Below are 16099 nucleotides of genomic sequence, written 5' to 3' on the forward strand. Positions count from 1 at the left end.
CTAGCAACACCGGTGGGTCGGCTGTGGAGCCCCCTAGAGTGGCGCCTTCATGGCGCTGAATATATACCCCAGCCGACCCGGCGCCCCCTCAGTTCCTTCTTGCCGGCTACTCCGACAGTGGGGACGGGGGGCGGGTTTGGAATGGATATGAGCAACACATCTCGAAGAACAACAGTTACAACGGTGAGTAACCGTCTTTTCTTCTTCGAGTGCTTGCTCATATCCATTCCATTAGGTGACTCCCAAGCCCAACTTAGGTGGTGGGGTCGGAGTGAGACATTGCTGTGTGCAAAACCGCTGACCCGAATGCAGCATCGTCTCTGGACTGCTGCACTAGTGCATAGTGAGCTGTAAACGTGTGGACTGATGACCAAACCGCCGCTCTACAAATGTCCTGTATCGGAACATGTGCCAGGAAAGCAGTCGAGGAGGCTTGGGCCCTCGTGGAGTGAGCGGTGAGGTGCGGTGCTGAGACGCCTGCCAGGTCATAGCAAGTCCGGATGCAAGACGTAATCCAGGAGGATAGGCGTTGTGAGGAGACCGGTGAGCCTTTCATTTGGTCGGCCACTGCAACGAAGAGTTGCGTCGTCTTTCTAAAGTGCTTCGTGCGGTCAATATAGAAGGCCAGGGCCCTTCGTACGTCCAGGGAATGCAAACGTTGATCCTGGCGAGTGGCATGTGGTTTGGGATAAAAGACCGGGAGAAATATGTCCTGGTTGATATGAAATGGAGAAACCACCTTACGGAGAAAGGCAGGATGTGGACGAAGCTGCACTTTATCCTTATGGAAAACTGTATAAGGGGGCTCGGATGTAAGCGCCCTGAGTTCAGAAACGCGCCTTGCTGAGGTAATGGCTACGAGGAAGGCTGTCTTCCAGGATAGATACAAAAGTGAACAGGTGGCTAGTGGTTCAAATGGAGGACATGTCAGTCTGGAGAGAACCAGATTAAGGTCCCACGTCGGGACGGGCTGACGCTGTTGTGGGTACGTCCGGTCTAAGCCCTTGAGGAATCTAACGACCATCGGGTTAGAGAATACCGAGGACGTGAATTCCCCTGGGTGAAAGGCTGATATAGCAGCCAGGTGAACTCTAATTGAAGATATCGCCAACCCCTGCTGTTTTAGGGAGAGGAGATATTCCAATATGAGAGGAATAGGTGCCTGCAACGGGGGCGTGGCTCGTTGTTCGCACCAACATGAGAACCGTTTCCACTTGGCCAGGTACGTAGTCCGTGTTGAGGGCTTCCTACTGCTCAGCAGAATCTGTTGGACAGAGTGTGAGCATTGCCGCTCTGCCTGGGTGAACCATGGAGCAGCCACGCTGTGAGGTGGAGTGATTGCAGGTCGGGGTGACGCAGCCGACCGTGGTCCTGAGAAATGAGATCCGGACATAATGGAAGCGGGATCGGTGTTTGAACCGAGAGTTCCAACAGTGTGGTGTACCAATGTTGTCTCGGCCACGCTGGAGCGATCAGAATTACCTGTGCCTGGTCTCTGCGCAATTTGAGCAGTACCTTGTGGACCAGAGGAAATGGAGGGAAGGCATAAAACAGGTGGTCTTTCCAGGGAAGGAGAAACGCATCCGAGAGGGAGCCCGGAGCTCGACCTTGTAGGGAGCAGAACACGTGGCACTTCCTGTTGTCTCGAGATGCAAACAGGTCTATCTGGGGAAACCCCCACCTCCGGAAGATGGAATGTATGATGTCCGGACGGATAGACCACTCATGCGTCTGGAAGGACCTGCTGAGTCGGTCCGCTAGAGTGTTCTGGACTCCAGGGAGGAACGATGCCGTGAGATGGATTGAGTGAGCGATGCAGAAGTCCCACAGGCGAATGGCCTCTTGGCATAGAACTGACGAACGTGCTCCTCCTTGCTTGTTGATGTAAAACATGGCCGTGGTGTTGTCGATGAGAACTAACACACAACGGCCACGTAGTTGATTGAGAAATGCCTGGCACGCCAGGCGCACCGCCATCAGCTCCCGAACATTGATGTGCAGGGCTAACTGGGGTGCAGTCCACAGGCCCTGGGTATGGTGTTCGTTGAGATGGGCGCCCCAACCCAGAGATGAAGCGTCTGTGACCAGATGCAGAGAGGGTTGTGGGGCGTGAAATGGCATCCCTTCGCAGACCACATTGTGATCTAGCCACCAGGTGAGGGAGGTCAGGACCGAGTTCGGGACCGTGACCACCATGTTCAGGCTGTCCCGATGTGGACGGTATATTGATGACACCCAGGTCTGGAGTGGGCGAAGCCGAAGTCTGGCATGCCTGGTTACGTACGTGCAGGAAGCCATGTGACCCAGCAGGGTAAGGCACGACCTCACCGTGGTAGTTGGGAAGGCCTGTAGACCTTGAATGAGGCTCGTGATGGTGCCGAAGCGGTTGTCTGGCAGGATGGCTTGTGCACGTCTGGAGTCTAGAACTGCGCCGATGAAATCTATTCTCTGGGTAGGTTCTAGAGTGGATTTGTCCTTGTTGAGTAGGATGCCCAACTCGTTGAATGTGTGCACTATTCTGTGGACGTGAGCTTGAACTTGCTCTTTGGTGCGACCGCGTACCAGCCAGTCGTCTAGGTACGGGAACACCTGTATCTCCTGCCAACGAAGGTACGCTGCCACGACAGCCATACATTTCGTGAACACTCTTGGGGCCGAGGATAGGCCGAAAGGAAGGACTGCAAATTGGTAGTGCACCGTGTTTACCACGAATCGCAGGAAGCGTCTGTGAGGTGGGTAAATTGAGATGTGAAAGTATGCGTCTTTCATGTCGAGGGCGGCGAACCAGTCTCCAGGATCGAGGGAAGGGATAATGGCCCCCAGAGAGATCATGCGGAACTTCAACTTTACTACGAATTTGTTGAGTCCGCGCAAGTCCAAGATGGGCCGCAGACCTCCTTTGGACTTGGGGATCAGGAAGTAACGGGAATAAAATCCCCTGCCCCTTAACTCTATCGGAACCTCCTCTATGGCCCCCATGGCCAGGAGCGTAGAAACCTCCTGTATAAGAAGTTGCTCGTGAGAAGGGTCCCTGAAGAGGGACGGGGAAGGGAGGGTGGGAGGGGGGGATAGAAGAAAACTGGATAGCGTATCCCTTCTCCACCGTGCGGAGGACCCAGCGGTCCGAAGTTATAAGGGACCAAGCACGGTGGAAGTGGGAGAGGCGATCCCGGAAGGAGGGGGCTGGATCCTGGGGGATGACTGGGGCGCCGTCCTCGACCGCACCTTCAAAAGTTCTGCCTGGGGCCTGAAGGTGGTCTAGGTGGCCCTTGGTTTTGGCCGGGTTGAGGGCCGGTCCACCTTCTTCTACCACCTCGCCCTCGCCTCCGGGTCGAGTCCTGTCTCTGACGAGGCGGGGGGGGGGTAGAAGCGCTGAGGCTGCGGCCTAAATGGTCTGCGCTGAGGGCCCACAACATGCATCCCCAGGGAGCGCATGATTGTTCTCGAGTCCTTGAGGCTCTGCAGGCGAGAGTCCGTCTTCTCCGAGAACAATCCATGTCCCTCAAAGGGCAGATCCTGTAGGGTTTGCTGCAGCTCCGGAGGCAAACCCGAAACCTGAAGCCAGGAGATCCTGCGCATAGCGATACCCGAAGCCAGGGTCCTCGCAGCTGAGTCTGCTATGTCCAAGGAGGCCTGCAAGGAGGTCCGAGCCACCTTCTTGCCCTCCTCTACCATGGCTCCAAACTCTTCCCTGGACTCCTGGGGAATCAACTCCTTAAACTTCCCCATAGAGTTCCAGGAGTTAAAATTGTAGCGGCTCAGTAGCGCCTGTTGGTTCGCCGCTCTAAGTTGCAGCCCTCCGGCTGAGTAAACCTTACGGCCAAACAAATCGAGCCGCTTAGCCTCTTTTGATTTAGGCGCTGCAGCCTGCTGGCCGTGGCGCTCTCGTGCGTTCACTGATTCCACCACCAGTGAACACGGTTGGGGGTGGGTATACAAGTACCCGTAGTCCTTAGACGGGACAAAGTATTTCCTTTCCACCCCTCTCGCTGTGGGTGGGATAGAGGCAGGAGTTTGCCATATCGTATCCGCATTCGTTTGAATCGTGCGGATCAGGGGTAACGCCACCCTCGATGGGGCATCCGCTCCAAGGATATTCACGATCGGGTCGTGCACCTCCACTATCTCCTCCGCCTGCAGGTCCATATTACGGGCCATCCTGCGCAGAAGATCCTGGTGAGCCCGAAGATCTATTGGAGGTGGGCCTGTGCACGATGTGCCCGCCACTGCCTCATCCGGAGAAGAAGAGGGAGATGCCTCCGGTGGAACAGGATCCAAGGGCTGGTCCTGGTCTCCCTGTTCCTGGGCTGGAGCATCACCTGTGCCTGGGTCCAGGGCGTCAGGTGGTGCGGACCCAGAAGCCTCCATGCCCCCTGGCGGAGGCCGAGAAATGGTGGACTCCGGGGCCCCTCTGATGGAGTGACCGGAGCGAGAGGTCGAAGCAATTGGAGCCCCTTGCGCCTGATGGTACGCCCACGGGGTCCAAAACGACCAGTGAGATGGGCCATGAGAATGGTCCCCTGTGTCCTGCCAATGTCCCAAGTCCTGTTCCTCGGCTTGCCCCTGAGGGGGGTATGCCGATCTCGAGAGGTCCTCCGAGGAGTGGGACACCGATCTCGATGGCCACGGCGGTGCCGAGAGCGTCGAGACGATTCCCATTGGCTGCGGTGCCGCACGGTGCCGGTCCGGAGATGATCTATCTCTACGCGGTGCCGGCGATCGGTGCCGGGACCGCGACCGGTGCCGATGACCTCGTCGGTGCCGGGAGTCGGATCTGGACCTCGACGAGGACCTGGAGTATGCCCGGTGCCGGGAGCGGCCTCTCGACGTCGAGCGTCGACCGTAGCGGTGCCGAGAACTACGTCTCGACGTTGATCGGTGCCGACGATCATAGCGGTGCCGAGACGTAGAGCGGTGCCGCGAAGAAGATCTTGGCCGCGAGTACGACCGGTGCCGAGGCGATATTCGGTGCCGGGACTGCGAGCGGCGTGGGGACCTGCTTCGGGACCTGGATCGGTGCCGAGGTTCCAGCCCTTGCGATGGAGGGCGCATCAAGGCAGGTTTCCCCCTCGACTGGACCGGGCGAGTCAACGGTGCAGTCGGTGCCGGTGGTTGAGGCGGTGCCGGCTCCGTGAGAGCTATTAAGTCTCTCGCCGCCGCGAAGGTCTCTGGAGTCGACGGGAGGCACTGTATCACCGCCGGTCTCGGTGGAGACGCTATCTGCACCGGACTCAACGGCCTCGGCGCCGGAGTCGACGGTGCTGGAGGCACCTGTTTCCGGTGCTCCACCGGCGGACGCGGCTCTACCCCCAGCACTGGGGGAGCCGGCGTCTTCGGCACGGATGTCCCCGTCTTATGGGCTTTTTTATGCCCCGGGGATAATGACCGGCGCCGAGGCACTGCTTGCGGTGCCGTCGAGGTCCGGTGCCGGGGAGGCTTGTCTGACGCCACTCGCGTGGTCGTCATAGCCGGTGCCGCCGGGGCACTGCGCACCGAGGTGCTAGGTGCCGGGGCCTGACTTGTAGATGGAGCGTCCGGACTAAGTGCCGCCTCCATCAGGAGTTGCCGGAGCCGAAAGTCCCGCTCCTTCTTGGTCCTTGGTCTGAAGGCCTTACAGATCTTGCACTTATCTGTTTGATGGGACTCTCCCAGGCACTTCAGACAGGAGTCGTGCGGGTCGCTCGTGGGCATAGGCTTAGCGCAGGAGGCGCACTGCTTGAAGCCGGGAGCGTTGGGCATGAGCCCGGCCCCGCGGCCGGGGGAGAAAGGGAGAGACGACCCCCTTAATCCCCTGAACTACTTAGAACAACTAGAACAACTTTTAAACTATTTAACTATTTAACTATAAACACTATAACTATAACTATAACTATAACTGTGATACAACAAACTAAGCTAGGGAGAGTGGAGAACAGCTAAGCAGCGCTCCACAGTTCCAACGACCGTCAGGGGCGGTAAGAAGGAACTGAGGGGGCGCCGGGTCGGCTGGGGTATATATTCAGCGCCATGAAGGCGCCACTCTAGGGGGCTCCACAGCCGACCCACCGGTGTTGCTAGGGTAGAAAATCTTCCGACGATCGTGCACGCGGCGCGCACACATCTAATGGAATGGATATGAGCAAGCACTCGAAGAAGAACTAGAACGTTGAGGTAATCTAGCTCTGGGCTCCGGCCAGGTTGGTGGGGCCCATGGTGAACACAAATGAATGCCAGGGTCAGATGGGGGCTCAGTGGAGAACACGGCAGATCCTGCACTCCTCCACCCCCACCCCATGCAGACATTTTTCAGATATAGCGGGGGCACTTGGCCCTCCAGCCCAAGACCCTTTGTATAGAACATACTCTGAGGAGCCAAAGGCACCGGGGCGGGGTGGGGGGGAGTGTCCCATGCTTGGGATTAAATGGAGCCTTGGTCCCTGAGCCCCACCCCAGGTACAGGACTAGTCCCCTTCCTGCCCCCACGCCTCCAGACCTCGAAGATGTTCTCCAGCACCAGAAGGTTGGGCTCCTGATCCTCGCACACCAAGGCCTTCAGCATCTCATCCATGGCTCTCAGAGTCTGTGTGCAGAGCAAAGGAGACACCAGAGCAAGTGGCGTTACCCAGCCAGGCGCTGAACCAATGCCCTGGCGTGTGACACCCCCCAGGCCACGACAGCCCCTGGTATTCCAGCTCACCCACTCACTTGTACCCACAGGTGACCTACTGCAAACTCCTCCTGGCAACAGGACACCACCTGCCTTTGCTGTCCCCAGAAAGGCCACTGCATGCAGTCTAACCCACTGGAAGAGTCAGAAAGAACTCCGCATTTGGAAGGGAGATTTCCAGCCAAGCTTCGGTTCCCCTGGCCTGTGTGCTTCTGAAGCAGCCAATCTCAGGCCTGTGCCCCCAGCCACGCACTGGGGATGAATGTGCTTGTGAAGGGAGTGTCTGTTCCCCACTAACTGTCGGTGCATGTGAAGGATAAATGCCTACTATTGCTACCCTATGAGGGAGTTACTCCTTTATCTGCGGCGGTGGGGCCTGTGCTTTGGTGCTGCAGGTCCTGAGCTGAAGTCCTGCCGAGGAGCTGTGATTATTACACTCATATGCTAGTGCCAGGTAACCCAGGGGACAGGTACACGAGCGACTGGCAGGATTCCCACTCGGTTTGGGGCGTGGCCGGTTTGGGGCTTACCTTGGTGTACAGAGCAGCCTCCACGCCCTGCACGGTCTCTGATGGAGGCAGGGAGAAGATGCTGGAGAAGCAGGTGGCGAGCCGGCTGGATTGTTCCAGGCCCCGCAGCGGTGGCTTCACTTTGCTAAGAGAAGAGACACGTGCGGATTGGAGGGCTGGGGCGGGACTGATGCGCTAATGTTGGCCTCAGGCTCCCAGGACATGGAAACACCTGCAGGGGCTCCAGCTGGGGGTGGCGGATGAGAACAGGCCACAGGGTGGTGGAGGGAGCTGGTGCTGCCTTCTCTCATACCAGCAGGCAGGGACTTAGTGTAGACGAAACCAGTTGGGGCAGAGATTGCTGCGCTTCACCGAGAAACGACATCCCGCAATTGGCACGGACGGGAGACTAGAGCCTGCTGGCACCAAAGTGCCTCTGAACCAAGTGGCCACAGTGCAAAGGAGCCTGCCAGTCCTGTCCCGCTGGAGGCAAAGAGACCCTCCCACCAGAGCTGTCTGCACTGCGGCTGCACAGTCCAGGCCAGCAGAGAGATGCTGCATCAGCCCGCAGCAGGGCAGAATCCAGGCAGGGATCCAAGCCCTGCCCCTTGCCCAGAGCTCTCAGCCTGCTGGACAGGGCACCCAGCTGTGTGCAGGGGGGCAGGAAGGTGGGGACAGCCCAGACAGCATTAACCCCTTCACCCCCACTGCCAGAGCATGGCCCCAGCACATGCAATGAGGTGCCAGGTGACTACTTACCCCCTGCAGGACAGAGCCATGCCCCTCGTAGCAGGCGGCAGCCAGTGAGGAACAGCTACGCCCACTGCTGACGCAAATCACCCCCCTCCGCCCCAGCAGAGACGGGATCGTGGCCAATGCCGTCACCTGCCCCGCTGTCAGAAAGCCAGTGCCCAGTGGGGAGAGCCGCTCCAGCGCCTGCCCTGCCTCCCCCTCCCATTACTGGGGAACCTATTGAGCCAACAGCAAGAGCCCAACTCCAGCCCGCAGCATCTGCCACCTCCGGATGCCTGATGGGCAGGCTTCTGGGAAGCTCAGAGCAGGTCACCAGCGGCACTGAGAGAGAGCCCCCATGGCACAGGCAGTGCCACGTGCCAGGGCTCAGCCTGCCCAACTTCTCAGCCACAGGGGGTCGCTGAGCTGCCGGTGTGACGTAGCTGGCACAGCTGGCAATGACTCCGGTCGCTCCGCTCCAGCAGCGCCCAACTGCCCCTCTCCCCTCAGAGCCATCGCCTGCGGGGTCCCAGAGGGGACCAGTCTTAACCCCCTCACTCCCTCCCCCACATCTTCATAAGGCCATGTGGAGAGGTCGCCAGGCACCGAAGGATCCTCCACCACCTACCCACTGGTGCCAGCCCACATGCACCAGCACCATCACCTGGTGCCACGTGCCCGGCGGAATCAGAAGATGGGAGAGGAGCAGAGGGGGGAATGCCCTGGAGAACTGGCCATGCCAAGAGGCTGGCGTGTCTGGCTGCACACAGCACTGGCTGGGGCTGGGCCGGGTACCTCAGCTCCATGATGGCGAGCATCGCTTGCTGACGCACCATGTCGGTCAGGGAGTCAACGGACTCGTGATGAATCAGCTCCTGGGGAGACAACGTGGGGAAATGCCAGCCAGGCTCCAAGCTCCTGCAAGGCTCCGACTGGGGAGCAAAGCGCAGGGCCTGCAACATGTGGGCTCGGCAGCCAGGTCGTCCTACTGTGGACTTGATGGTGTGCAGGGCTCCGCCGGGGAGCGCAGTGCAGGGCCTGTGGTCAGTGCCCCAGTGTCACGCGTCAGTGCACTGAAAGGCTCCATCAGCATTAGCACCCAGGGACACCACCTGAGATCAGGCCCCCTTGTGCCCGGTGCTGCACACACACAGTGAGAGCCAGTCCCTGCCCCAGAGAACTCATGAGCTAACTAGACGAGACAAGGCATGGGAGGGAAACTGAGGCACAGAGGGGGACATGACTTGCCCAAAGTCTTACTGCAGAACTGGGAGTAGAACCCGGGTGTGCTGAGCCCCAGCCCACTGGACCACCCACCAGCCCACGCTGTCCCACGTTCAGGGAAGGGAAGTGAGCTCTGGAAAGCTTTCTGCAGTGCTGGAGAGCAAAGACTTTCCAAATCTACGGAGCAGATTTGTTGCTAGTTCCCTGGTGGACACTGACTGCGGAGTGTTGGGGCTCTGGGCAGGGAGACTGGTGTATACAGAGCGACCCGGTGACTTGGGAAGCTGGGTGCAAGGGAACACTCTACATTTCCATACAGTTATATGTTTAGGAACAAAGAACGCAGGCCACACTCACAGCATGGGGGGCTCTAACCTGGGAAGCGGTGACTCTGGAAAAGACTTGGCAGTCAGGGTAATCAGCTGCCCATGAGCGCCCAGTGCGACGCTGGGGCCAGAAGGGCTAATGCCATCCTGGGATGTAGAAACAGGGCAACCCCCAGTTGTTAGAGAGGTTATTTTCCCTCTGTATTTGGCACTGGTGCGACCGCTGCTGGGATCCTGTGTCCAGGTCCAGTGCCCACAATTCAAGGAGAATGTTGATAAATTGGAGAGGGGTCAGAGAAGAGCCACAAGAGTGATTGGAGGATTGGGAAACATGCCTGATAGTGAGAGACTCAAGGAGCTCAATTAGTTCAGCTGAACGAAGAGAAGGTTACAGGGTGACTTGATGACAGTCTGAAAGTAGCTACACGGGGAGCAAATATTTGATAATGGGCTCTTCAGTCTAACAGACAAATGTCTAACACGATCCAATGATTGGCAGCTCAAGTTAGACAAATCTGCAGAGATCTCCAGGCCAATCTCTAAACCCGCCAGGTAACACAGCCCTAGTGCGTGTTTTACTCACCTTTATCTTCTCCACTAGCAGGGCTTTGCTGATCAAATCATCCATGTTTATTTCTGGGCTCCTGACCCAGATGGCTCTGCTGAGCCTGATGATGGAATCCAAAAATTTCATTTTCTGGGCCTTGTCCTACGCCCACAGAGATTAGACACAAACAGGAAGGTTAGCGTGGAAAGGAGCTGCCAGTGGGAGAGATGTTAGAAAGCTTCCCCCCAGTGCTGCTCAGGCGTTGATATGCCGAGTGGCAGAAGGCCATTCATCTGGTAACAGGAGTGACTATCTGGGGAGGGCAGGGCAGCTCTGTGTGAAACCGGACTAGAGAGGGAGCAGATCTCACGGGGTAGGTGTCCAAAGAGGAACTGCAACATGGGGGCTAAGCAGCAAGACAGTGTTACTGGGGGCTTGACAGAGTGGGAGGAACAGCTGGGTGGGACACCCTGATACCCCAATATTCGCCACTGTCATGTCATTAGGATATGTTTTGTACAAAGTACGTCTTGTAAGGTATCATTCTAAAAGTCTTTATCTGCTAGACATTAATGTCTCATTGGATTGTATGTGCTATCGTTGTATGTGAAGTTATGAAGTTCAGCTACGTCTGTGTTCCTGAAACACGTTGTGAGGTTCAAAACAGCCTTTCAGGTACAACAGTAAAAACGCCAAACAATGGCTTATTGAGGAAATGCACATAAGCAGCAGGGTTACCCCAGGAACTGTCCACAATAGAAACCTCTCCGAGAGAACGCTACACAATGGGAACTGTTGGACCCAGGTCACAGCAAAAGAGTTTTCCAGCGGGTGGGAAGAGGAGATAAAAGGGGAACAATGACATCAGAGGGACCTCACGCTCCCTGCAATAAGATACCTGGAAACACCTGAGGGACAAAGATTGAACTATGAGAAGTGATGGTCCCTGGCTGGAGAGAGATTCCTAGCCTGTGTAAGAAAACCTGGGAAATCCAAGCTGAAAAGCCAAGGCAGCTTGTGCCTTAAGAATCTGCCCACCTGTTTATCATTCAGGGTGAGAATTTGCTCATGTAGAGCCTATCTATCCAGTGGGGAAAGCTTAGTTTGCATGTTGTGTTTATTTACTAATGCAATCTGCTTTGTACAGTTTGCTATCTCTTATAACCACTTACAATCTACCTCTTGTAGTTAATAATCTTATTGCTTGTTTATACCATAACCCAGTTTGTGCAATTAGTAACTGGGGGGAGGGGCAAAGAGTTGTGCATACCTCTCTCCACATGGAGGGAGGGGGCGAATTTCATAAAACCTTTGGGTCTGTATTCCAAAGGAGGTGGGCACCAGAGTACTGGGACAAGTCCCTTCAGCTGAGTCTTCCCAGAGCTGATCTCAGGCCTGGTCTACACTACGGGTTTAGGTCGACTTTAGCAGCGTTAAATCGAATTAAGCCTGGACACGTCCACACAACGAAGCCCTTTCTTTCGACTTAAAGGGCCCTTTAAACCGGTTTCTTTACACCACCTTCGACGAGGGGATTAGTGATAAAATTGGCCTTTGCGGGTCGGAATTGGGGTAGTGTGGACAGAATTCAACGTTATTGGCCTCCGGGAGCTATCCCACAGTGCTTCATTGTGACCGCTCTGGACAGCACTCTCAACTCAGATGCACTGACCAGGTAGACAGGAAAAGACCCGCGAACGTTTGAATTTCATTTCCTGTTTGCCCAGCGTGGAGAGCACAGGTGACCACGCAGAGCTCATCAGCACAGGTAACCGTGATGGAGTCCCAGGATCGCAAAAGAGCTCCAGCATGGACCGAACGGGAGGTACGGGATCTGCTCGCCATATGGGGAGATGAAGCAGTGCTACCTGAACTCCGTAGCAGTAAAAGAAATGGCAAAGTATTAGAAAAGGTCTCCAAGGCCATGAAGGACCGGGGCCATAACAGGGACACACAGCAGTGCCGCGTGAAAGTTAAGGAGCTACGGCAAGCCTACCACAAAGCCAGAGAAGCAAATGGAAGGTCCGGGGCAGAGCCGCAAACTTGCTGCTTCTACGCGGAGCTGCATGCCATTCTAGGGGGTGCAGCCACCACTACCCCAACCGTGTGCTATGACTCCGTCAATGGAGAAACACACAGGGAAGACGGTTCGGGAACGAGGAAGATGAGGATGGAGGTACTGTAGGTAGCTCACAGCAGCAAGGAAGCGGAGAAACCGGTTTCCCCAGCAGCCAGGATATGTTTGTCACCCTGGACCTGGAACCAGTAACCCCCGAACTCACCCAAGACCCTCAGGGCACACAGGAGACCTCTGGTGAGTGTACCTTTGTAAATATTACACATGGTTTAAAAGCAAGCGTGTTTAATGATTAATTTGCCCTGGCAATCGCGGCCAGTACATCTACTGGAAAAGTCTGTTAACGTGTATGGGGATGGAGCAGAAATCCTCCAGGGACATCTCCAGAAAGCTCTCCTTCATGTACTCCCAAAGCCTTTGCAAAAGGTTTCTGGGGAGGGCTGCCTTATCCCGTCCGCCATGGTAGGACACTTTACCACGCCAGGCCAGTAGCACGTAGTCTGGAATCATTGCATAACAAAGCATGGCAGCGTATGGTCCCGGTGTTTGCTGGCTTGCAGACAATATCCATTCCTTATCTCTCTTTGTTATCCTCAGGAGAGTGATATCATTCACGGTCACCTGGTTGAAATGGGGTGATTTTATTAAGGGGACATTCAGAGGTGCCCGTTCCTGCTCTTCTGAACAGAAATGTTTCCCGCTGTTAACCACGCGGTGGGGGGAGGGGTGAAGTGATCATCCCAGAGAATCGTGTGTGTGTGTGGGGGGGTGGTTTACTTGGGTTTGTGCCGCATGTTAACCCGGAAACTGCAGCCCCTCCTTTTACATTGGAAACCCATTTTAAATGGCCAACCCAATTCATCCTTGATATGGGAAATGCGCTGCTGTTTGAAACCTTTCCCGCATGTTAAGAAGGTTAAAAAAGCCAAAAGACTGTGGCTTACCATGGCTGCCTGCAAGCCGAAATATGTTGCCTGGGGCACTGCGTGAGTGATCTCTCATACCAAACCGGCAGGCAGAGGAAAAATGCGACCTTGTAACGAAAGAGTGTACCCATTGTTCTCTAAAATGTGTCTTTTTTAACCACCTCTCCCTTCTCCTCCACTAGCTGCAAATGTTTCTCCTTCGCAGAGGCTAGTGAACATTAGAAAGAGAAAACGGAGGACGCGGGACGATATGTTCATGGAGCTCCAGATGTCCTCCCGCGCTGATAGAGCACAGCAGAATGCGTGGAGGCAGTCAATGTCGGACATGAGAAAAGCACAATATGAACGAGAGGAGAGATGGCGGGATGAATGGCGGGATGAAAAGAGCAAGTGGCGGGCTGAAGACGATAGGTGGCGTCAGCTTGCAGACAGACGGCAAGAGTCAATGCTCCGTCTGCTGGAGCATCAAACTGATATGCTCCAGCGTATGGTTGAGCTGCAGGAAAGGCAGCAGGAGCAGAGACCGCCGCTACAGCCCCTGTTTAACCAACAGCCCTCCTCCCCAAGTTCCATAGCCTCCTCACCCAGATGCCCAAGAACACGGTGGGGGGGCCTCCGTCCACCCAGTCACTCCACCCCAGATGATCGCCCAAGCATCAGAAGGCTGGCCTTCAATAAGAGTTAAAGTTTTAAAATGCAGTGTGTCCTTTTCCATCCCTCCTCCCCCACCCATCCCAGGCTACCTTGGCAATTATCCCCCTACTTGTGTGAGGAATTAATAAAGAATGCATGAATGTGAAAAAACAATGACTTTATTGCCTCTGCAAGCGGTGCTCGAAGTGGGGAGGGGAGGGTGGGGTGGTTGGTTTATAGGGAAGTAGAATGAACCGGGTCGGGGGGGGGGGGGTTGGAGGGTTCATCAAGGAGAAACAAACAGAAGTTTCACACAGTAGCCTGGCCAGTCACAAAACTCGTTTTCAAAGCTTCTCTGATGCGCACCACGCCCTGCTGTGCTCCTCTAACCGCCCTGGTGTCTGGCTGCGCGTAATCAGCTGCCAGGAGAGTTGCCTCAACCTCCAACCCCGCCATAAATGTCTCCCCCTTACTCTCACAGATATTGTGGAGCGCACAGCAAGCAGCAATAACAATGGGGATATTCTTTTCGCTGAGGTCTGAGCGAGTCAGTAAGCTGCGCCAACGTGCTTTTACATCCAAATGCACATTCCACCACCATTCGGCACTTGCTCAACCTATAGTTGAACAGGTCCTGACTCCTGTCCAGGCTGCCTGTGTACGGCTTCATGAGCCATGGCATTAAGGGGTAGGCTGGGTCCCCAAGGATCACGATAGGCATTTCAACATCCCCAATGGTTACTTTCTGGTCCGGGAAGAAAGTCCCTTCCTCCAGCTTTCGAAACAGACCAGAGTGCCTGAAGATGCGAGCATCATGTACCTTTCCCGGCCATCCCACGTTGATGTTGGTGAAACGTCCCTTGTGATCCACCAGGGCTTGCAGCAGCATTGAAAAGTACCCCTTGCGGTTTATGTACTCGGTGGCTTGGTGCTCCGGTTCCAAGATAGGGATATGGGTTCCGTCTATGGCCCCACCACAGTTTGGGAATCCCATTTCAGCAAAACCATCCACTATTGACTGTACGTTGCCCAGAGTCACTACCCTTGATATCACCAGGTCTTTCATTGCCCTGGCAAATTGGATCACAGCAGCCCCCACCGTAGATTTGCCCACTCCAAATTGATTCCCGACTGACCGGTAGCTGTCTGGCGTTGCAAGCTTCCACAGGGCTATCGCCACTCGCTTCTCAACTGTGAGGGCTGCTCTCATCCCGGTATTCTGGCGTTTCAGGGCAGGGGAAAGCAAGTCACAAAGTTCCATGAAAGTGCCCTTATGCATGCGAAAGTTTCGCAGCCACTGGGAATCGTCCCACACCTGCAGCACGATGCGGTCCCACCAGTCTGTGCTTGTTTCCCGGGCCCAGAATCGGCGTTCCACGCCATGAACCTGCCCCAGTGACACCATGATTTCCACATTGCTGGGGCCTGTGCCTTGTGAGAGGTCTATGTCCATGTCAATTTCCTCATTACTCTCTTCGCCGCGCTGCAATCGCCTCCTCGGCTGGTCTGGGTTTCGCCTTGGCATGTCCTGGCTCTGCATATACTCCAGGACAATGCGCGTGGTGTTCATAGTGCTCATAATTGCCGCGGTGATCTGAGCAGGCTCCATGATCCCAGTGCTAGCTATGGCACCTGGTCTGAAAAAAGGCGCGAAACTAGTATCTGACGGACCAGGGGAATGAGGGAGGGCGGGACGAGTGACGACATGGCGTACAGGTACAGGGAATTAAAATCAAGAAAGGTGGCTGTGCATCAGGGAGAAACACAAACAACTGTCACACAGAATGGTCCCCCCAAAGATTAAACTGAAAACCCTGGGTTTAGCAGGCTATTGATTTGACGGAGGGAGGGGGAAGCAAATGAATACAGAACAAATCTATTTTTTACATCTTAAAACGACGGTGCAGCATGACTGATAGCCCTCGGCATCTTTCTGGGTGCTTGGCAGCAAATACTGGGCGCTTGGCAGTTAGTGTATTACGATGGCCTTCAGGCCTATTGCACAATCTGCTGCTCAGGGAAGATTCTGCTAATGTGCGATGATCCAACTTGTAATAGGACGGTTACCAGTCGTAATACACCATCTACTGCCAAAAGGCAAGGGGCTGGTGCAATGCAGCCCTACGGCTGCCAGCCCCACAGCTGCCAGCACCCAGATCGCCGATGAAGGCTACCAGTCTACTGCACCGTCTACCGCCAAAAGGCAGTTTGCTGCTGCTGCTGTGTAGCAATGCAGTCCCACGTCTGCCGGCACCCAGATGACATATGGTGACGGTGAGCTGAGCGGGCTCCATGCTTGCCGTGGTATGTTGTCTGCACAGGTAACCCAGGTAAAAAGGCGCGAATCTATTGTCTGCCTTTGCTGTGACGGAGGGGGAGGGGCCTGACGACATGTACCCAGAACCTCCCGCGACACTATTTTGCATCATCCAGGCATTGGGATCTCAACCCAGAATTCCAATGGGCGGTGGAGACTGCG

At 55.6% G+C, this 16099-nt stretch overlaps 1 protein-coding gene across 2 annotated transcripts in view; it reads right to left on the reverse strand.

The window, feature by feature from the left end:
* The window catches only part of LOC128836563 (uncharacterized), a 35169-nt gene that overhangs the window by 15928 nt on the left and 3142 nt on the right, over nt 1-16099 (reverse strand). The window contains exons 4-7 of one of the 2 annotated variants that reach the window (XM_054026934.1): nt 10021-10146; nt 8683-8762; nt 7177-7300; nt 6473-6559 (exon numbers count right to left, since the gene is read on the reverse strand). In XM_054026934.1, coding sequence (XP_053882909.1) covers nt 6473-6559; nt 7177-7300; nt 8683-8762; nt 10021-10131 — 402 coding nt within the window. In that variant the 5' untranslated portion in view covers nt 10132-10146. Of the gene's footprint in view, nt 1-6472; nt 6560-7176; nt 7301-8682; nt 8763-10020; nt 10147-13884; nt 15258-16099 lie in introns of those variants that run through there. The other variant, XM_054026932.1, reaches the window with a different exon arrangement.

The sequence above is a fragment of the Malaclemys terrapin genome, chromosome 4, assembly GCF_027887155.1.
Source record: "Malaclemys terrapin pileata isolate rMalTer1 chromosome 4, rMalTer1.hap1, whole genome shotgun sequence".
NCBI classification, from domain to species: Eukaryota; Metazoa; Chordata; order Testudines; family Emydidae; genus Malaclemys; species Malaclemys terrapin.